This window comes from Nelumbo nucifera, chromosome 2 (assembly GCF_055504915.1).
Source record: "Nelumbo nucifera cultivar China Antique chromosome 2, China Antique-T2T, whole genome shotgun sequence".
In the NCBI taxonomy this organism is placed as follows: domain Eukaryota; kingdom Viridiplantae; phylum Streptophyta; class Magnoliopsida; order Proteales; family Nelumbonaceae; genus Nelumbo; species Nelumbo nucifera.
In genome coordinates, this window is record NC_142650.1 from 69,547,721 (window position 1) to 69,571,449 (window position 23,729).

Genomic DNA, 23,729 nt, shown 5'->3' on the forward strand with positions numbered 1-23,729 from the left:
GGTATATCCTGAGAGACCTCTTTATTGTTCCTTTAAGTGTTTGGCTGTACCTCATTTATTCATATTCTTGGGACAAGAGTAAGTTTTGTCTCAAAGTTATTTGATCGGTGTTTTTTGGATACTCATATAGTCAAAGGGGCATTGCTACTTTGGTCCTGTTTTCCATAGCACATAAATCCATTGTGAATAAAGCTATACCCCATGAAAGCACACAAAGTTGCTTGTGGTGATAGCTTTGTGCATTCATGAGGAAGATGCACAAAGCAAACACGACCCAAAACATGTAGGGCGGAATAGTTTTTATGAAACAGATAAAGGAACGTGATTAATAAGGTATACAGAAGTGGATACATCTTAAATCCAAAAAGATGCAAGAGCCTGTGAGCTATCTAACAGGGTTCAAACCATCCCTAGAATATGTCTATTTTTCCCTTCAGCTACCCCATTTTTTGTCGGGCAGCAAGGCAAGAAAATTGAAATAAGATACCATGTATTTCCAAATATTTCTGAAAAAGAAGCATCACTTTTCTCTCTCTGAATCAGAACGCAGAACTTTTATTTTTGCAAAGAATAAGTTTCTATTATGGCTTTGAAGATGTGAAAGTAACCAAATACCAAAGATTTCTTATGAGTTAAGAAACAAACCTGGGTGTATCTAGTGCAATCATCCATGAATAACACAACCTATTTATACCCCAAACATGATGAGCAAGGTGTTGGGTTCACTGGAATCAATGACCCATATAGGATTGGAAGAAATTGTAGAACAAGCATGTTTACCAGAGAGTCAAATAGCAGAAATGCAGGGTTTATAGATGAAGAAATAATACTCTGGACTAGCTTATGTATATGTCAGTATTCATTATTATAGTTTGATGAGGAATCTGAATTTGCAACAGAAGTATGATTCTTGGTGTTCTTGCTGAGTTTTATGACCAGGTTTCTTGGATGTTCGGATAGAAAACTTAGTGATGAATGATGATATAACCAACCTTTTTGCAATTTATACAATTTCTTCTTGCAGCAGGGGACTCTATCCAACTTCCTTGCACTCAACACTGCATAGAACTAAGACCTTTGGTAGCAGTTTTGATCCTTATGCTTGTTGGCTAGAAACACAACTTTTCCTGGATTCCCTCCAACATGGCTTCAGTCAGTTGAAGCAGTTTCTTAGATAATTCTTTGAGATGAAGGACCTTGGTCCAGTGAGACAGTGTACATGAAGCCTCCTCCAACATACTGTGATAATCCTAACTTAGCCTACAAACTTAGAAGTCTTTATATGGGGTCAAACAGGCTCCTCGAGCTTGGTTTGAGAGATTTCGTGGGGTTGTTGTTGTTAAGTTGTTATTAGAATTATTTCTACTGTTAGTTATAGGGTACTGTCAGCATGTTTCTAGCTTTTATTTATTGTTTTTTGTTAGGGTGTGCCACCGGGGGCAAATATGTACTTTTCTCCTTTGATTTTCTCAGTTATTATAAATAGAAGGCTGGGTGCTGTCAGCCCAGATTTTTGGATCTCAAACAGCTTTCTTCTTCTCTTCTTCTCTTCTCTTCTCCTTTTTCTCTCTCTTTTCTAGAAGATAACATGGTATCAGAGCATCATTCTAGGCGATAGGGATCCTTTTTCCTCTGAATCATATTTTTTTCACCCGGATTCCTGATTTCTTGGACTGTGAAGACAAGAAACCCTAATCGGACTGGTCAGAACAGTCATTCTTTGTTTTTCTGGGTTCTTCCTTGGTCGTAACACCAAGGAAACCCTAGTTGGTGATAGTCGACGCTGTGAAGGCTGTTCTCTTGGTGTTTGTACCTTTGTACATGTACTGTACAGGGGTGTGTGATCCTCTTTGTCACAGGTATGTGCTGTGTTTACTTGGCATATGTGGTGTGTGTTTCAATGGTGACCAGGACTTAATTTCTTGGACTATTTAATTGCTGTCAGTGGAATTTCAGCAGTGTTTTTTCATTTAGGAAGCAGAATTGTTTGGTGTTTTGTGCCCTACTTGTGATTGTGAGTGGAAGTAATCGAGTGGGGACAAGTCATTGTGCAGCAGTGGTTACTATTTTGGTCTACAGAACTTTTCTTTCATGGTAAATGATGATTCTACTTCATTTGGGATTACATCAACCCATCGTACAGCTATTGAAAATATGATGTTTCCTATGCCAACTACCTCTCTAAATGGCCTGAACTACCTGGAGTGGGCTAAAAGTGTAAAACTTTATGTCGTAGGTAGGGGAAAGGCTGGTTACATAAATGAGAGAGAAAAAGAACCTAAGAGTGAGACAGCTGAACATGATAGGTGGGACTAGGAGAACAGTATGGTGATGTTATGGTTTCTTGCAGCAATGGAACCTGATGTTAAGAAGAACTTTATGTGGGTAGAGACTGCTAGTGAAATATGGGAACAGGCCAAAACCACCTACTCTGAGCAAAAGAACTATACCAAGATTTACCAGTTACGGGCTGAATCCTCATCCTGTAAACAGGGTAACCTTAGATTGTTAGCCTATTATTCAGCCCTTACTTTGATATGGAAGGAATTGAACTACTATCAGACTATAGAGTGGAAACATGATGATGATGCTAAAGACTATGAGAAGTTGGTTTCTCAGCAGCGGGTTTTTGCTTTATTGTTAGGACAAAACCTCGTGTATGAACCTCTCACAAGTCAGATTTAGGGGAGTAGAGAGTTGCCTTTAGTTCAGTGTATTCCCTTGTTCAGTTTGAGGAAAGTAGATGGAGTGTGATGGTTACAACTGAGGGGGAACAATAGGTGGCATTAGCTGCAATGGGTGGTAATAATGTGGGAAAGAAGAGTGATCCCAAGAAAGTTGATAACAAGGACAAGTTGTGGTGTACCCACTGCCGGCGGTCAAGAAATACACGTGACACATGCTGGGGTGTCACTCCAGATTTATTCTTGGTTATTGCAGTCAATCCAAGGTTTATTCCTGTTAGAAGAATGAGAATTGAAGAACACAATCTGTACGGGGTGTCACTCCAGATTCAGAATGACCCCACTCAAAAGTCACAAGTATTATTAGGCCCACAATATGTAATAATTACAGGAAAGGGCCCTTCTAAGGGACCAAAACATAAATATATAAAAATACAAGGATCAAAAGGAAAAATAAGGACAATATACATTAATATGATATTAGCATGGTGGTCTCTCTTCTTTCTTCCTACAAGAAACCCAATGACTCAATGTTCTCTCTTTTTCTTTTCTTCTGTTTCTCTCTTCTTCTACTATCTACTCTTCTACCTTATTTTTCTTGGTTATTTTTCTGTTAATAATCATTCTAAAACACAAGTGGTTTCATGAATGATAGTTCTGTGTCTGAGTTCTGATAAAAAACAACCAAGACACTTGTAAAGTAGAGCTAGCAGTTCCCAAGATAGTATTGTATCAAGGATGTTCAATATGTTGCTTATGCAACAATATCAGTTTTGTTAGCAGAAAAAGAAGACTTTAAAAGCCTGCCTATATGTTATCAGTACCTTCCATTGATAAGGCAGTTTGGACCATGAGCTGGTTTAGTCTCTCTGCTTCCTGCCGTTCTTCTTCTTTATTGGGATCAAATAGAATCAGTGTGTGGAAATTCCCATCACCGGCATGAGCAATAACAGTACTGGTGTCAGGAATAGCAAACCAAGGTCACCACATTATGAGAATTAATTTCAATATTTAGAAGCCTACAATAATATAAGATCTTTTAGCTTAGTTCCTTTCTGTATAATAGTATTCTGAAATTAACATACCACACTAATGACGATGCTTGAAGCTCTTCTTTGGATTTTGATATTAATTCTGCAAGATGTGACAAAGGGACACATACATCCTGCAATGTAGGAAATAGGGACAAAGGGAGTGAGTACAGGATGGAAAAATAAAATACTTGGGGAATATCAAAAAGAAGAGAAATGAGTAAAGCCATCTAAAAAACTCCAGATTAAAGATACCATTCACAAATTAAAAGCAAGGCAGATGAAGGGTTATTTAATTCTCTGGATTAGAAGAAGGTACATGGTTAAAACCAACAAGGAAAAAGAGATCAGCCACAGATTAGACAGATGGCATACAAATTCATAATGGAAACCAAAGCTTGCGTCAATCAGATTAATGACCAACAATGTACAATCAATATATATAACATAGTTATATACCAAACTGACCGTAATCATTGCTTCAAAGTTGGGTTTCATAGCAAAGCAAGCCCATAGTGCTTCCTTCCTTATCTACAACAAAAACTACAAACAAATTAGATTTACCAAATATAAATAAAAAAGGGAGTTGTACCTACATGCTAAGCTTTTTTACTAAGACTGTTAAAGAATAATCAAATTCATCACTAAAAAAATCTTAAATATCCACGCCCATGTAAGGACTCCCCATTTGACGTGCAATACAAAAATTAACATCATGATATGCTATAACATGGAACTCAGTCAGTCACCATAGTACATATGCAATTTAGAATGACACATTACAAGATGGTATGATGTAAACAGAAAAAACAAATTATATGTAGCACAACAATACTGAGCTGAAAACAACAAAACAAGTAGGATTTTTAGGGATTTCAAATCTGAACCTGAAGTAAAATTCCTATTGGAACAGTTCCGCTACAGTAACAATGACATCAAGCTGGCCTGCTGTGTTGACACGTAGTGATAGAAGGATTGGAAGGCACCAAAATGAGTCAATTCAAAACCCAAGCTCTCAATACTTGAAAACTCTAGCTAGGGCTGACCTACAGCTCAAACAAGAGATAAACAACCAAAAAGACCCATACAGAAACAATCCCCCTCTCTTTTATAAGACTTAATGGCTTGTTGAAGAAGCCAACTAAAATATTTACACATAAGCCTCTAGAGTGTTCTCCCTTCACAAACAACACCTTAAGAACTTCAAACAAACCTCCAAAAGATAACTTTTGTTACAAAAACACCTAATAGACCAAAACCCAACGGATGCACACTTAGTTCCCCTGACCAGAATGACTTATAAAATGATGAAAATACCCTAGGGCCCAAATTGACAACAAAGCTTCCCAAGACAACTATTTGTGGTTCAGAAGAAAAACAACCTTCTAAAATAAACGGACTGTTCAAAAAGGTGCAAAAAAGTGATAGAGAACAGCAGAAACAAAGAATCAAGAAGAGAGAAGAGGAAGAAGAAGGTGGCGGCAATAAGGGTTCAGAAAGAGATTTTCGAATCTAATCTCTTCTTACACCCTAATTCCTTTTCATTAACTTAATTTCAGTAATTTACAGAGAGGCCCTTAACTGGGCGAATAATTAAAAAATACATAACATAAGAAAGGCCCATGCTGAGGCCCATTGCAGCAAAGAACATAAAGAAAAGAAATAAGAAAACAGTCTATGGGCCATTCGACCCATCTTCTCTACAGGTTCCTACTACAAAAAACAAACTCAAAACATCTTTACACAATCACGAAAGGAATCTACCCTATAGGTCTTCGGTTAACTGAATAATTGAAGGCAAACTCATCTTGTGGTAGGATAAGATCCCATTACCTCAAGTTATCTCCAACTAAACTCAACAAGTTGTCCAACCTTTGGTTAACCATTTTAGTTTTCTCATCTATTTGTGGATGAAATGTGCTACTGTATTGTAGGGTAGTACCCATACACTTCCATAAAGTTCTCTAAAAGTGGCTAAGGAATCTTGTGTCACAATTTGATGTGATAGATCTTGACAATTCATGCAACTAAACAACTTCTTTAAAAAACAAGTTAGCTTCATGAGAAGCATTAATAGTCTTTTGGCAACCAATAACGTGAGCCATTTTAGGGAAACCATCTACCACAATAATACAGTAATATCAGTTCATTGTGCTTTTGGTATGGGTAAGGGAAGATACAAACCTATATTTTGATGCTACCCCTTAGATGTTTGGTTACTTGTAACAAATACATCTTTTGGAGACCATTTCAAGTGACTTCTTGCAACCAAAATGTCCCTTGCAATGCAAATAAAAAATGTGTAACACCCTCAAAGATCCTGATGGAATACATAACCTATTGCCCATGAATAAGTAACCATAATACATAAACTTGGCTCGAATATCCTTGTCACCTACTGCGTAGCTTCGGCAAATAGGGCCAAAATAAGGGTCATCTTGGTACTGCTCTTTGATGGAGCTGAACATCATAACATTAGTAGACATTTGTGGTCACCAAGTAAACTCTCCTACTAAGTGCATTGGCTACTCCGTTTTTCTGTCCAGCCTTATGCTTCAAAATAAAATTATATTCTTGTACAAAATCAATTCATTACACCTTTTCCGATACATAGAGGTGTATCAATACTTTGAACCATGAGTGGAATACCTCCTAGCATCATTGAGTTTCTCACTAAAGTAAGCAATTGGACGGCTTCTTGGCTAAGGACAGCTCTAATCCCAAGATATGATGCACCACATTCAACTTCAAAGAGCTTGTAAAAATCAGGTAAAGTCAAACCATAATAGATTGTAGGGTTTCTATATGATGAGTTGTAGGTTGGCCATATGTTTGATAACATCATCTAGACATGTTTCTTGACTACCCAATACTGCTCCATACAACATAGCTGGCCTTATAACTATTTAATAGAAATTTCCTTTTAATCTAAGTGGTATTCATCTATTGCATAAAACTCCAGCATAAAATTTATAAAAAATAGTATGCAACATCAAATTCCTTTTAATTGCCACAAAAAACCCCCAAAGTCAGACCTTACTGGTAGGGTTTCTATATGATGAGTTGCAGGTTGGCCATACACCTAATGACATCATCTGCATGGCCACTAACATTGGTAGTGCATTGTGAAGAATGTTCAAACAAATTGAACTTGAAGGGAGCTCTGGTACTAAGATGACCAGTAATCAAATGTTCATTGTGTGTTTAATTTGAGAAATCGAATAGAAAAGAGAAGAACAGAAAAGAAAAGTAGAAAATTGGCTGAAAATCTATCTTGGTTCTCATACCTTAATTATTGGTATTTATACTAGAAAAAGGAATTTATAAAACTGCCCATCATTAGGTGCCCCTTAATCATGATTAACTATAATGACAAAACTGTCCTTGAGGCAGACCTGATCAACTCAACATTATGCACTCTCCAGTTTTTCAAGTAAAAGTTCATACTGCTGGTTATTTGCACTTCAATAAAACTTTCCCTTTCTTTAAATTAGAAAAAAATAGGAAAATCACTTCCAATGGAACCAATTTCCAAAGTGTTTTTCCATCAAACTAAGCGGAACCTTGACCACAATACATTCATCAATATGATAATGCTAATATGAAATTTTATTTTACCATAAAAATATGAAAATGCTAATACTTATTCTCCAAAAGGTCAATCCTCAAACATGGATGGTCACGTTTTCCAAAAATGGCTGTCTAGAACTTACCACCACATATAATAATATTAATTCTGAAAGATGAAGAAACAATGTTCCCATTCCATCAAGAAGACACATGTACAGAAATAACAAAATGAATAGTAAAAGAAGCACATTGCCAATTTGATATAGAAGAAATAAAGCAAAATAATTGCAGGACTTGAAAACATTCTACCTTCCAAAGTTCCTTCTTGGCCTCAGGCTCTTCAGCAAAATCAAAATCAGAGCCGTTGTGCTCAGAAACAATCTTTTGAACAATTGATGTCTGCTCGCGTGCATATGCTTCTGCAAAATGGTATATCAGAATGAACAAAGTTAGAACTTAACATGGGGCCAATGAACATAAATTGTTGAAACAACCATTTGTTGGAGGATACATACTTTTAAATTTTTAATAGGAGAAATTATCATAAGGCTGAGTGATATCGTAGAACTACAATTTACGAATGTTAATGTAAGTGTCTATTACTGGCACATTGTAAGAAATAAAAGGGATTTGCACAGTCTGCATTTCACAAAAACTAGGGAAGAAGTCAATCATTTACGGTTCATCAGTCCATGCTTAGACTAGTTTCTGGACTGTACACCCTTTTTTTTTTGATAATTGAAAAGTTACTTCATTATCAAAATGTAAGCAAAGTTACAGCACCCCAAAGAGAGGCACGAGGTGTGACCTCTCTTGAAAATACAAATAATCGTAAGAAACCACAGTACACTATAATCAAATCATTACAAGGTTGCCCAATACAGATGTTCCCTCAAGACCCCTTGTTTAGTGAGACTATCAGCCATAGCATTTGCTGACTTTCTCACCCAACGTGAACTAACATTCATGTTGCTTGTTAATCAGCTTGCCTTCTTTAAGAAATCCTTGTAGCACCAAATTACTGAGCTCAGGTCTGTTAACCAGCCCACAACCACCTTAGAATCTACTTCAATTAGGAGATGCACCACTCCTATTTGATTTGCTAACTGAATACCTTGTAGAACTGCCAATAGTTCAACCTTGGCTGAACCTCTTATTCCCACTGGACCAGAATACAAGGCCAAGATGTTGCTGTCTTAATCTCTCAAAACCCCAGGATTTCCTTGACTACTACCATTAAAATTCAGTTTAACCCAGTCTTCAGGTGGTAGAGTCCAATCTACAATGACCCTTTCTTTCCTGGAGGAGCTGTTTGTGGCTGACTAGTTTCTCCAAAAGTCATCAAAGGAAACACAGCGGAAAGAATCCAAAGTTTTCAGCCAGTTAATTGCCCTTGTTAGGATACATTCCTTGACAAGTAAGAGACTTCGTTCCTTTTCTTGAAAGATCTTGCATTTCTTTCTTCCCAAATTGTCCGAAGTGCAGCAACTCTAATACATTTCCACATGGTCCTCCCTCTTCTAGTGGCTAGACAAAGTTCGATGAGTCAAAAAGTAGACTTACATCTGAAGGCCGGTTCCACCTGCATCCAAACAAGGCAAAAATCCAATCCCAAATAGCAACAGCAAAAGAGCAGGAAGTTAGTAAGTGGAAGCAATCCTCATCATTGGCTTTGCATAGAATATACCAATTAGGGGATAAGCACATGAAAGGCTTTTTTTTTTTTTTCCTACAAATAGTCTAAAGTATTGATCTTCCCAGTAGAACAAAATAACTTTAGGGGGAATAAGTCTAGTCCAGAACTCCTTCACTGGACAAACACCTTGAGCAAGGGGAACAAAGGACCTTAAAGAAAGAAGCCTTTGGGGTGGGGAGACGAAATCCTCTTATCTGGCTTTAGAGGATCCAAACAAACACTATCTAGGGCACAAAGAAGTTCCAACAACATCAAGTTCAGCATCTCTTAAACCCCTACGGAAGCCAAAATTCCAATTCAAAGCTAGAGGGGAAAAAGGGGAGGGAAGAAAGTGGGAGACAACCTTATGCTTAAACAAGGAGATGGAGTATAGAGAAGGGAACAAGACCTTGAGAGCTGAATTACCTACCCAAAAATCTTCCCAAAATAAAACATCGTTCCCTAATCATGAATTGCTTTCCAAAGGAGTGGTCAAAGTAGCCCGACGAGAAACTCTAGGCAGCCATGAATACTAGCTATCACCTCATGCCACAACCTCTCTTTCCAAAGGTCATCTCCACAACCACTTACCTAACAAAGCTACATTCTTTAGAGACAAATTCTCTAACCCCAACCCACCCTCTTCTTTTCTCCTACAAACTATCTCCCATCTTATTAGGTGATCCTTTTTCTCTTCCCCAGGATCCGAAAGGAAGTCTGTCATTAATTTCTCCAATTTCTTTGCCTCCCTAGAGGGTATCCTGAACACAGAGAGATAATAAACCAACAACTTAGCTAGAGTGGCTTTAAGCAAAATTGCTCTACCTTTTAGAGATATATAACTCTTTTTCCAAGCCGCTAGCCTTTTTTCAAATTTCTATAGAATTGGAGTCCAAAAACAGCTCTCCTTCGGGTTAGTCCCTAGGGGAAGCCCAAGATAAGACAAGGGTCAAGAAGCTACATGACAACTTAAGCACTCTGCTATAGATTCAGTAAACCCTTCATCTAGGTTAATCCCTGTCACACAACTCTTGTCCAAGTTTATTTTCAAGTTAGAAACCCCTTCAAAGTAACTTATTAAAGCTTTAAGATTGCTCACTTTTCTTAGGTCAACCCCTTCACTGAAAATAATAATATCATCAACAAATTGGTGATGGGTCACTGGGACTTTCCTATCCTCCAACCTCTAATTGCCTCTTTCCTTTCTGCCTTTGAGAGTAACCTATTGAACACATCTGCTATCAGGGTAAAGAGAAAAGGGGAAAGGAGGGTCACTTTGCCTTAATCCTCTAGAGGTTGGAAAGAAGTCCTTAACCACACCATTTACTAGGACTGAAAAATGAACAAAACTAATACGACCCTTCTTCCAGTTGCACCACCTATCACCAAAACCACAGCTTCTCAGGACCTCAATCAAGAAGCTCCAATCCACTAAGTCATAAGCCTTTTCTAAATCCAATTTGCAAACAACACCTTGCTGGCATGATCTCCTCATTTCCTCCACACATTCATTGGTTATTATTATTTGATTAGAAATTTGTCTTCCTTGCACAAAGGCCCCTTGAGGTGTAAAATTAGCCAAGATTTTGTAGATACTAGTCACTAGGCTAATCGGTGTAAAATCCTTAAGGTGTTTCGCATCTATCACTTTCGGAATTAAGGCTAGAAAAGTGGCATTGACTCCCGGGCTCACTAAATGTCTTTCCACAAACTCCCTAAAGACCCCAAGTTAGTCTCCCTTCACCATGTCCCAATAGTCCTGATAAAAAGCCATGGTAAAACCATCCGAGCCAGGGGCTTTTGAACTATTCATAAGAAACATTGCCTGTTTTATCTCCTCTTCTCAAAATCTCTCTCCAACCAGCTGACACTTTCCTCACATAACCTTGGCCACTCAACTCCTTCCACCCTAGATCTATTATTCGAATGCTTTCTCAATAGGGATTTAAAATGATCCACAAATCTCCTTGCAATTTCTTCCTAATTTGTTACCACCCTCAATTTCCAATTTTGCCACAATGTTCTTTCTCTTTCTTCCATTAGCTAAGGCATGAAAATACTTAGTATTCCCATCTCCTTCCTATATCCATTTATGTCTAGACTTTTGCCTCCAGAATATCTCTTCTCTCAAAAAAACTTCTTCCAAATCCACCTTGAGTTTTCTTTTCATCCCTCTTCCTTGCTCATCCAAAATTCCTTGGGATTCTTTAAAATTGAGCTCCTCAACCCTTGCTAGCAATGACGCCTTTTGTTCCTCTAGTTTGCCCAAAGTGGTCCTTATTCCACTCTTTTATCTTGGACCAAATTTAACTCCCTGCCACTTAACCCCTCTTAAGTCTTCATTCCACCACTCTTCCACTTTCAACACAAAATCAGGGTGATTTAACCATATGTTTTCGAATCTAAAAAGGTGAGGTCCTGATCCTAAGATTTCTGGGCCTAACCTAATAGGGCAATGATCAAAGGTTACTCTAGGTAGAGCCCTAGCCACCAAATCTCTGCAATGGTTTTTCCACCCTTCATTGAGTGGGAGCTGAAGGAGCTATCCCAAGAGCAAGAGAGACAAAGGTTGAGTTCAAGTCTACACCCATTCCCTGTGCCTGATTCTGCTGTAGAGGGTTAGAGGTAGGATACACAGCTCTATTGACTGAAGCATCAAAGGAAGCCTTCACAAGCTGACCCCCTTCAGGTATAATGTTGCAAACCTTCCTGGAAGTGTCTTGCCTCTCCATACTAAAGTCCTGTTGAAGCTGGGCTAGCGGAATAAACTTCCTAGTTGAAATAGGTGTTCCCTGAGCCCCTTCTGCAGTCTCTGTTATATTCTTGACTAAGAAGCGGTCATTCAAGGTTACGGCAGCTTCCCCATTTTCCTTTAAACCTCCTACCTCTTCCTTTGTAAAGAGAACCTCAGTTCCGAAACTATCCGCTTCCAGAAGACTCGTTGAATGATTTAAATCTACACTCACAAGACTTAGAGTGTTGTCTGAATCTGTATCCCTTGTCTGGACTGTACACCCTATTCTTCTCTGAGTTTTGACATTCCTCTAGAATGGGGCTGCACAACAGGGGGTAGCCCCTCTGCCAAACCCCCCAAAAGAAAAAAATAACCTGGAAAAATAAAGATTTAACCTGAAAACAAAAGAAAAAAAGGAAGAAAAGAGCTGAACCAGAAGATGGTGAGAAAAAAAGGAGTTGCAAAATCTGAATTTCACAAATACTAGGGAAGAAATCATTCAGTTAATCTATCCTGTCCTACAGGTCATACATGATACATCAGTTAGCTACCCTAAATGGTCCATCAGTCCATGCTTAGACTAGTTTCTGGTTCTTTGTTTCTTTTTTTTTTTTTTTTCTTTTTTGCTTAATAGGGCTACACAACAGGGGGTAGTCCATCTCCCAAACCCCAAAACCCCCAGTTGGCTGAAAGGGTTCACAGTTGGTCTATGTTCTGAAAGCAAAGAAGAAAACAGGAGAAGAGAAGAGAAGAGAAGAGGAGAAAGAGAAGAAAGAATGGGAGAAAAGGGAGCAGTTATTTCGTTCCTGCCACCCCAATATTAGCATTTATATTTTAGCAAATTAAAGAGCAGTACAGAGACACTAATACCCCTACCACCCATGTAAGAAAAGGAACATAATAAAAACAGCTAACAGCAACTAATAAAAACATAAAACATGAGGGACCACACCAGTCTACTGTACTGCATCTCTACACTCCCCCTCAAGTTGGGAATAAATATGGGACATTCCCAACTTGTACAAATGTCTCCAACTTGAGTCCCGCAACAACTTTGGTGAAAAGATCAGCAAGCTGCATATTGGAAGCAACATAGGGAAGACACACTTCTTGAAAAGCAATTCTTTCTCCGATAAAGTGTCGGTCCACCTCGATATGTTTGGTTCTATCATGTTGTATTGGATTATGAGCAATATTAATAGCGACCTAGTTATCACAATAAAACATCAAGGGCCTTTCATATTCAATTCCCAACTCCTCAAGTAGAGATCTCAGCCATAACACTTCAGCCACACCATTAGCCATGGGCCAATACTCTGCCTCAGCACTAGAAGGGGCAACAACATTTTGTTTCTTACTCTTCCATGAGACAAGATTCACTCCAACAAAGGCACAATACCTTAAGGTAGATCACCTATCATCAACACACCCAATATTTTTGAAGGGTATGCCTCGACCAAAACATCTCTTCAAGTAAGCAAGAATCCTCTCAACTGCAAGTAGATGGGATGTTTTGGGAGAATGCATGTACTAACTAATATTGATAAGCATAAGAAATGTTGGGCTGTGCTAGACACAAATAGATCACTTTTCCAACCAACTGCTGAAACATAGCTTTGTCTTCAAGAGGCTCACCACATTCTGCACCTATCTTATAATTTTGTTCAATAGGTGTGTCAGTAGGCTTAACTCCTAATTTCCCAATCTCATCAAATAGATCTAGGGCATACTTCCTTTGGGAGATAAAGATGCCATGTTTAGACTGAGCCACTTCAATTCCCAAGAAATAGCACAAAGAACCCAAGTCTTTCATCTCAAACTCCTTGTTAAGTATTTGCTTAGGAGAATCAATCTTACCAGTGTTACTCCTGTCACCACAATATCATCAACATACATTGCAAAAAGAGTCAAGGAGGCACTTGCCTTCTTTATGAAAAGAATGTGGTTTGACTAGGCTTGCACATAGCCAAAGCTCTCCAAGGAAAAAGAAAAGAAGAACAACCATTTGATAATTCAAGCTTTTCTACTTGTACAAATTTGCTTCAATGTTTCAATGTCTAAATGTAAGTTGGTATTTCAGAACTTCTAGGTACGTAACGAATCTTAAGGGATGAGAGACAAGGTTTATGATCCCTTAGTATTTTAAGAGAAAATGAACCAACATGATAAAATCATAGACTTAACTTGGGATGATATGTTTGGAGAAATATCATTCAAATACCATGTAAGTTGGTATTTCAGAACTTCCAAGTATGCAAGGTGTAGGTAACATAGTGCTTGCTCAGACCATCAAAGTATAGAAGATACCACATGGACACTCACGAAGAGTTCATAACTCATCAGCCATTTGCGATGAACTTATAACTCATCAAATGTCTGCGATAAACTTGTACTTGATACAAACCGGGATAACCTTTGTCTAATATGGACCTGCAATCGAGTTTAAGTATGCACGGTTCTGCGATAAACCTTAAACACGTGCGGTTCAGCAATAAACCTCAGATGCATGTAATTCCGTGATGAACTTTGGTCGCATGTAGTTCTGTGATGAACTCAAGACCATTATAGAACCGTGGATCACTGTGAACCGGACTTAAATACCGACCGCACGTGCAACTTTAAGTTACGCGGGTGATAAAGCGCCGTGCAAGATTAGTAAGGATGCACTTGCTAAATGATGACGCCACCAGAGCCACGTTGGTTAAGTAGGTCACGAAAGGGAGTAGCACATGCTGATTATGAGAATCCTCGGATGAAAGGAAAGTCAATCCTTGAGAGATCTCATAAGACACGTGGTGAAACCCTAGCAATGCTCCTTAATGACAGTGAATCTAATATTCCCTTTCCTAATGGGAATCAAATTCTTTCGACGCCTTCCTTTTGGGACCTTGGGACCCCTCCTTATAAATGAGAGTCCATCCCATGACGAAATCATGATTCGATCATACAATCATCCTATCCCGCTCCTGTGACCTCATCACTTCCATTTACCCTAATCTCCAAACCTATCTCCTGCACCTGGTCTTCCTTCGTCCTTCAAGGAGACCTCGAATGTAGCCGCACCACCTTACTTACACAAGGAATAAGTCATGAGGGATGAGAGAAAAGGTTTATGATCCCTCATTATTTTAAGAGATAACGAACCAATAAAAAATATTTCTCCTTTATATTGAAAGCATGATATTTAATTATAACTTTATATCATATGCTAATTACAAATGATTGCAAGAAGTCATATGGAAAAAATAATATTGCATTTTAGTGATTACAAAACCTTCAAATGACTCTTAAAATACACCCTTAGTTTAAATGCATTACGATATAAAGTTTTGATCTTTGAAATGTTATTTTGTATTTCCAATTAATGTAGGGAGTGTACAATCATTACAAATAAAGAACTCTAAGTTATGAGTCGTGTCTTAAATTGGGTCATAAGAATCCAAGTGTCAAAGTATTTATTTGAGTCTTGTCTCAAGGTTATTACGAAACCCCCTAAGCCTAATTGATTTTCTAAAGAGTAGATTTCTTTCCCCCATCAACTTCTATGACAAGAATAAATATTCCATGGAGAGAGAGAAGCCATGTGTCACCTGTGCCTATAAATTCAAACAATAGTGTTGGAACTTCAGGCAAATTTTTCCCGTTGGCAAGATTGATTGCCTTCACCATAACATCATCCAACAGCTCTACTCTTGATACCTAATAGGATCCCAAGGAAGAAAAAAGGACACAAAAAAAGAAACCAAATCAGGAAGTCATATACATGCTGTTTCTGTAAAACATCCATTATCATGAGTTGTTCTTGATGCAGCTTAAAACATATTATCCAAATCACATCTATTTAACATAAGAAGGCAGTTACAAAGTTACCACATAGAATCAGTGAAAAACATTTCCATGTCTGCTTTCATTACTCAAAAAGATAATTCAAAGTTGACCCAGTATGATTTATGTAAGAGAAAATGATAGTGGGTTCTGCAATGGTTTAGAAATAGTGGATAATGCTTTTCCTTTCTTTTTCTTTTCTTTTTTTTGGATTTAAAAACTTGAGGATGACACTGTATACAATATTGTTCCATGGCAGTCTTGAAATATTCTTCCAATGCTTGAAGGTGTAGAAATCCAGGATGCACCCATCAAAATTTAGTTTGATTTGTTTCCAACTAGTGACCTCCATTGCAGTGAGACTCCAGGCATGGATGAAGAAGAAGATGCAACCTACTGGACCACTACTACTCTCTAAGGATTTTATCCATAGAGAAAGGGTGAAAACTTTCAAGAATTTAATCCAATACACGACTCCACTTTCACAAAGATAGTGCTGTCAATGGGTTGGTTTTGGTCAGTGTTGAGATAGACCTGATCCCAACCAAGTAATATGCAGAAGCAGTTTCTAACCAGATCCTATAGGGTCTGTAATAACATGTCCAGAATCAAGCCTATTATTAATCTGGCTGTTCGGTCTGACCTGATAAGACCTGACAGGACTTCAGATGGGCATTTCGAATTCTTGGTAATGCCCTTTGGCCTCATTAATGCCCCCTCCACATTTTAGAGCCTTATGAATGAAATTTTTAAACCTCACTTGCACCAGTTCATTCTTGTATTTTTTGATGATATCTCGGTGTATAGTCCGAGATAGATTGCCCATATGGAGCACTTACAACAACAAGCAACTCCATGAGCGCTAGCGCTTCCCTTTCCTTTCCTTTTCTTTTCTTTCTCTTTCTCTTTTTTTTTTCTCTTTCTTTCTTTTTCTTTCCCTTCCCTTTCTTTTCCATTCCTTTCCTTTTTTTTCTTTTTTTTTTTTTTCTGTCTTTTTATATGAGGTGTGCATGAGGCTTATGCCTCTAGCACGCCTCGTGAAAAAAGCATATGAGGTGCATGCCTCTTCGACCTGTGGCATACGCCTAAGAGGTGTCAACACCTCTGGCATATGCCTCAGGGTGTTTTTGGGGCGCCTCCAGGCGTACACCTCCCATGCCTTTTAAAACACTGCTTATGATGTCCAAATGTGTCAGTTTAACAAATAAGTATATTTATTGTCAAATTACAGGTTAAAAGTATAGCCGTCAATTATTAAAAGGCTATTTTATGGATGTCCTCTGAGTGCACATAGTTCTGATGGTACCCGACCATAGATCCAACTTAGACAAATACTGTGCCTGACCCAACTCATCAAAAAGTTCTTCAATCAAAGGAATGGGGTAACGGTATTTACCGCAATATTGTTTAAGGCCAGAGGTCAACACAAAATCTCCAATTACCATCCTTTTTCTTACCAATATGACTGGTGATGAGAATGAGCTACTGCTGGGTCGTATAAATCCCTTGTCCAACAATTCCTTCACCATTTGCTTCCCCTTCAACTCTCTAGTAATGGGGGTATCTGTAGGGTCTTATGTTAGTAGGTGGGACCCCTGGTTGTATTGGAATCTGGTGGTCATGAGTTCGGTAAGTGCTAGGGTCAAGAGTTCTTGGAAAACATCTGAGTAGATGTTGTAATTCGGGCTTCGATGGTGGTAATGCCTATGTTATCAGGGGAAGAGGATATGGTCGATCTCGATCCAATAGGTAGTGAGCCCATGCTCATGAGGAATGGAGTGTCATTGTGTTGGCAGCTCTTAAGAATGGAGTTGGGTGCATCAACAACTATGGGTAGTGAGTGGGCACCCTTAAGAATGCATGGTTTCCCCTGGTTAGTGAATTGCATGGTGAGCTCAACCCAATTACACATGAATGAGCCCAGAGACTGTAACCACTGTACTCCAAGGACTATGTCTGCTCCTAAAAACTCCGAGGGATGGAGGTTTACATTGAACACATGCCCTTGCACCTTTAGTTCTACTGCCCTACATCTTCCTTCACAAGTGAGGTGGTGGCCATTGGCCACATTAACAACAAACAAGGATATGGGTTCAATTGATAGCACAAGTCGTCAGGTCAATCCAGGGGTGATGAAGTTCAAGGAGCTCCCACTATCAATTAATATTGCTACCCTTCATCCTAAGACCTGTCCTTGGACCCGCATAGTTCGTGGGGCTTGCAACCCACTAAGGCTTGTAAGGAAATCGTGTAGTACTCTACGTCGGGAACCACCTCCTTTTGTTGGACCTAGATGTAAATCTCAGTCCTCTAATATCAAGATTAAACTTAGTGATTAGCAGAATAGAACAGATCTGAATAACTGTATAAGAGAGGAAGATGGCGAAGGGAAGAGGTAAGAGAAGAAGAAGTCGAATTAATCACCCTTCTCTTCTAACCCTATTTTATTAATCTCTAAAAAATTGATAATGACAAGTATACCCTTAAGTGGGCGGCCAGCTTGGCAGTTATATAAAGAAAATAAAATAAGAACAAATACCAGGCCCATTAAGTGAGGCCCATCAACATAAAATAAAAGATAAAATAAAGGATATCACACGAAAGGCTGTTAGGGCCCATTTGGCCCAGTCTCTTTACACTCCCCCTCAAGCTGAGCATAGATGTCAATCATGCCCAGCTTGCTTATATAGTGTGTCAATTTCCCCCGGGAACTCCCTTGGTCAAGATATCAGCCAGTTGCTCTTCTGATGTGATAAATGGTAAACAAACTTCTCCTGAAGAGACTCTTTCCCTTATGAAATGCCTATCAACCTCAATGTGCTTAGTTCTATCATGTTGAACAGGATTATGTGCAATGTTGATAGCAGCTTGGTTGTCACAATAGAGCATCATTGGTTTCTCGTAGTCCACCCCCAATTCCTCTAGAAGGGATCGTAGCCATAGTAATTCTGACACACCATGAGCCATAGCCCTGTATTCTGCTTCAGCTGAGGATCTAGCAACTACTGTTTGTTTCTTACTCCTCCAAGACACAATATTCCTAGCAATCAGAGCACAATAACCAGAGGTGGACCTTCTGTCATCAATACATCCTGCCCAATCTGCATCAGTAAAGGCTTCCAGCTTCATGTAACCATGCTTAGCAAATAGAATACCTTTCCCTAGAGTACCTTTCAAGTAGCACAAAACCCTTTCTGCAACAGCTAGATGAGTATCTCTGGGAGAAAGCATAAACTGACTGATAACACTGACTGCATAGAAAATATCTGGCCGAGTCATGCAAAGGTATAACAACTTCTCAAGCAGTCTCTGAAACACTCCCTTATCAAACAAAAGTTCACCATCTGTGGCAAAAAGCTTATGATTAGGATCAATGAGAGTGGAGATGGGTTTAGCTCCAAGTTTACCAGTTTCAACAAGAAGATCAAGGACATATTTGCGCTGAGATATGAATATACCATCCTTAGATCAAGCAACTTCAATGCCCAGGAAATAACGAAGATCTCCCAAATCTTTGATTTCAAATTCAGAGTTGAGAAATGCTTTTAGTTTACTGACCTCTTCAATGTCATTACCCGTGACCACAAATCATCAACATAAACAATTAAGAAGGTCACCAGAGAGTCATTTCTCTTCAAGAACAGTGTATGATCAAATTGTGTTTGAAAGTAGACAAAAGAGACAAGAGCAGCCCGAAATCTCTCAAACCAAGCCCGAGGAGATTGTTTGAGACCATAAATAGATTTGTGTAGTTTACACACTTTGCCTTTCATTTCTTTCCCATACACTCCTGGAGGTAGAGACATATAGACCTCTTCTTGCAGTTCTCCATTCAAGAAGGCATTTTTAACATCGAACTGGTGTAGGGGCCAGTCAAAAGTAGCTGCTAGAGAAAGTAAAACCCTGACTGAAGTCATCTTAGCTATAGGAGCAAATGTCTCAAGATAGTCAATGCCATACATTTGGGTGTAACCCTTAGCAACCAATCGAGCCTTAAACCTCTCAACAGAGCCATCAGAGTGATATTTAATAGTAAACACCCATTTACAACCCACTGGTTCCTTCCCTTCCGGCAAGTCCACAATATCCCAGGTATGATTCTTATACAATGCATCAAGTTCGATCATCATAGCTTCCCTCCATTCAGCTTGAGATAAAGCTTCCAGTACAAACCTGGGTATCACATGGGAAGAAACAGAGGCAAGAAAAGAGTAGTAGGAAGGGGAGAGAAGGCTGTAAGATAAGTGTTTGGAGATGCAATGGGCTGTACACTTCCGCTTTCCCTTGCGAAGAGCAATAGGAAGGTCAAGGTCTGGATGTTAGACAGTTTTGTATGCCCTTAGCTTCAATCCGTTTTGATGTACTTTTGTTATTTAGTGGAAATAAATAAAGTGCATGTTTGATTCATGTTGTTTGGTATAATTCTGTGTAAGACCCTAAAACTGGACACTTATAGAGACTCGTGTTAGTTTTAAATGTTCACAGCCATTGGATAAGTCTGGGGAGATTTATCCTGCCAAGGCTGATACTGGTGTGCCACCAAGTGTTGGGATGGCCTGTCTCGGCCACCAGGGTAAGACCCAAGGCACATGCAGTATGGGATTACTCGAATCCTTGAACCGGACTAGATTTCCAGTATTGCCCTGGACCTTGGAGACAGATGGGAAAAACTGGAAAGTTACATCTGACCCCTAGACTCGATTATGACACTTCACTAGGTGTTGGATCAGGCTGTCTTTGATATGCCAATCAGTGAGATCCTTAGCGGGGATCAAAACCTGGGTATGCTGGGACAGTCTGAGAATTCATCTGAGTGGGTGATCATAGTGACAGGATCAGCCCCTTTGTCGGACAAAGGTAATGATCGGGAATGCACTCTCTCTGATGGAAACCAAACTGCCGGTAGTTGATTTCAATCGTTGGAATTTTGTTTTGCAAAATTAAGATATATATATGTATATGTACGGTTTCAAAATGTTTGCAAATGGTTTTAATTCCCGGGATCCATGTGAGTAGAGAGTGCGGCACTGTTCCTTGCAGCCGAGGGAGAGGTCCTCTCTTGTCATTAAGGGCTGAGAGGTTAAGTGTAAGACCATTTAGGATAATACCTGATGGGCTAATCTTGCACTTGCCCACAGTCCCTGGGTTTTTATAAGATGGCTTGGCCCAGGGACCACTTAATGTAAGTGTTTGGCCCATAGGGTCCATGTGATGGGCTCAGGGGTTCACTGAGCTTTTCAGTGAATTCGGCTAGGCCTTGTAATAAAGGCTGGGCCGAACCCATGTGGCTGTTGTGTAGATCAATGCTTGGGTCCCATGCCATACAAAGAAGCCCAACTGGGCAGCAGATTGGAAACTAGTTAAACACTGAACACTTAATGGGCCAAAAGCCCATTTCGAGCTGGGCTGATATGATCACCCATCTATGGGGCGAATCTGAGATTAATGTTAGTAAAAGGATTTGGCCTTTAACCTTATCCACTCTGGGAGACCAAATTCAAATTAGATTTGAATCTGGTAACCTCCTGATAAGATCAGGAGTAAGCTAACTTTATCTGCAGATAGGATTAAGATAATCCCCTATCCAAATACTGATTTGGATTGGGATAACTCCTAATTAGGAGATTTCTTAATCAAGAAGAAAAGAGGAAAAACCTGAGGGAGAGATATCAGATTTCGAACCAAGGGTTTTGGTGAGCAAGAAAGCTTCCTACGAATAGAGAATGGATCTCATTCATACTCCAGAGGGAACAGAACAAAATTATTCTGTCTTCATCCTTGGAGTTCTCCTCCAGCCGCCGCCGCCGCCATTGCTTCTCACAAGATTCGATCTTTGTAGAGAAAGAAGTCAAGAAACCAATTCTTGACATCAGTCTTGTAGAAAAGACTGAAGAGGATTCGGTGTTCAAAGCTTCCAGAGGATTCTTGCGAAGGATCCAGTGTGTAGGACGCACTCTGCTGGTTCCGTTCCACCCACAGCTGTGCCATCTTCAGCAGGAACAGATCTTGGTCTCTTCTTTGGGCGTGAACACCAACTTTGGGAGATACTGCTTCTCCGGATCAGGTATATTCCTCCCTTTTGCTTTTGGTTCAGATCTAGTTTGATTATGGTTCAAGTAGGATCCTTGAATGTTGTATTCTAAATTTAGGGAATATGATTCCCAGTTGAGAGAAGGTAGGAAAATTTTTGAAATTCGCCCACCCATTTCGCAACCTTTATGGCGTCCATTAGATGGATCCTATCATTCTTTCACTGGAACAGTCTGAGATGGGTCAGTAGAGGGCTGACCTGTTTCCTCAGTAATGATGGGAGTGGCAAGATTCTCTTCTGAAAGAGTGGAAACAACCTGCACATGTCTGAATCTTTGCCTTTGGTACCACCTTTGGAGAGAAGGAGCAGAAGCAGGAGGGGGAGAAGGGACATCAGGGGTAGGTCCAGTGGAAGAGGTGGACACCCCATTATCGGACTCACAAGGGATGGGAAGAGGAACAACTGGAGACATAGCAAAGTACTCATCAGATTTCTCCCCCTCAGGAGGAATACTAAAGAAGGGAGTCAACTCTGCAAAGGTGACATCCCGAGATACAAAGCGGGTGCCACGAACTGGATCAAAACAGCAATAACCCTTCTGTGTGGAAGCATATCCTAGAAACACGCACTTATGAGCCTTAGGTTCAAACTTGTGCCTTTGGTGACTATGAATATGCACATAGCAAGTACACCCAAACACACAGAGAGGAAGAGAAAAGAGATCCTCATCCGGGAAGAGAAGACTAAAAGGGGTTTTAAATCCAAGGACCCGGGAGGGCATATGGTTGATCAGAAAGGTAGCAGTAAGAACAACATCTCCCCAAAACTTTATAGGAACATGGGATGCAAATAAGAGGGATCTGGCAACCTCAACCACATGCTTGTTCTTTCTTTCTGTCACCCTGTTTTGTTGTGGAGTGTAGGAACAAGAACTTTGATGAATAACCCCAAAAGTTTCAAGATAGGTGGAGAGGGTTCTCTCAAAATACTCCTTAGCATTGTTAGAGCGGAATATTTTGATACGGGTGTTAAACTGGGTGAGGATGAGTTCATGAAAATTTTTCACAATAGCTGGTACTTCATCCCTGGATTTCACGAGATAAATCCAAGTGTAACGTGAATAATCATCAATAAAAAGGATAAAGTACTTGTAACTCCCCATGGTTGGCATGTGATATGGCCCCCACACATCAGAGTGAACAATATGGAAAGGAGAAAATGATCTTTTATTGCTAATTGAATAAGAATGTCTACAATGCTTTGCCAACTCACATGATTCACAATGAAGATTCGATAAAGACACTCCTTTAAACATATCTGGGAACAGATGACTCAAAGCAGAAAAGGACAAGTGACCAAATCGAAAATGACATAATAAAATTTTGTTAACAGACTTTGACACGATTGACTCTAAGGCAACTCCATGAGGTGGTCCCAAAGCTTGATCTGGTGTGTCCAGCAAGTATATTCCATTCGCCTCATGGCCACTCCCAATCATCCTCTGAGACTGCAGGTCCTGAAAAACACAATGAGTGGGAAAGAAAGTTATGCTGCAATTCATTGACTTTGTTAAGCTACTAACAGATAAGAGGTTTGTGTTAAGCTTAGGGACATGAAGAACAGAAGATAAGAACAGGGTGTCAGAGGTCTTTATATAACCTTTACCAGAGATAGGGGCAAGGGACCATCGGCAAGGGATATTTTCTCTTTCCCAGAGAGGAGGTGATATGAGCAAAACATGTTAGATAGGCTGGTCATATGGTTTGATGCATCGGAATCAATAATCCAAGGGATTTTATGATTACCTGAAGCTGAAGCATGATTCGCAGAAGCATGAGTACCTGAGTGAGCAAAAGCCGATGAAGATGGTGTACTGTTGGAAGGGTGAGTTGAAGAAACCGTAGCTTCCAGGTGATTTAGGAGCCTCCCATACTTCTCAAAATTTAGATTCATTGCAGCCAACTGCTCAATAGTTGATTTTTCTTCGCTTTCCTTACTTCTCCCTTCAGGCACTGTAGCAGCATTAGCAGTCTTGGATTTTCTCACTTGACTGCCCTTCTTAGGGTTATTATTGTTCTTAAACCTATCAGGAAGAAGTTTAGGATGAAGCTTCAGCAGGTGTCCTTTGTATGCCGTGGTTTCTTGCAATATTCACACATCTGCTCTCTTTTCTCAGTAG

At 39.5% G+C, this 23,729-nt stretch overlaps 1 protein-coding gene across 2 annotated transcripts in view; it reads right to left on the reverse strand.

Annotated features, from left to right (window-relative positions):
* Positions 1 to 23,729, reverse strand: part of LOC104601473 (FAD-linked oxidases family protein) — a 106,725-nt gene that overhangs the window by 4,261 nt on the left and 78,735 nt on the right. For both annotated transcript variants that reach the window (XM_010264816.3, XM_010264817.3), the window contains exons 12-16: positions 15,285 to 15,393; positions 7,595 to 7,704; positions 4,184 to 4,246; positions 3,770 to 3,849; positions 3,509 to 3,639 (exon numbers count right to left, since the gene is read on the reverse strand). In XM_010264816.3, the coding sequence (XP_010263118.1) occupies positions 3,509 to 3,639; positions 3,770 to 3,849; positions 4,184 to 4,246; positions 7,595 to 7,704; positions 15,285 to 15,393 (493 nt within the window). The remainder of the gene's footprint in view (positions 1 to 3,508; positions 3,640 to 3,769; positions 3,850 to 4,183; positions 4,247 to 7,594; positions 7,705 to 15,284; positions 15,394 to 23,729) is intronic.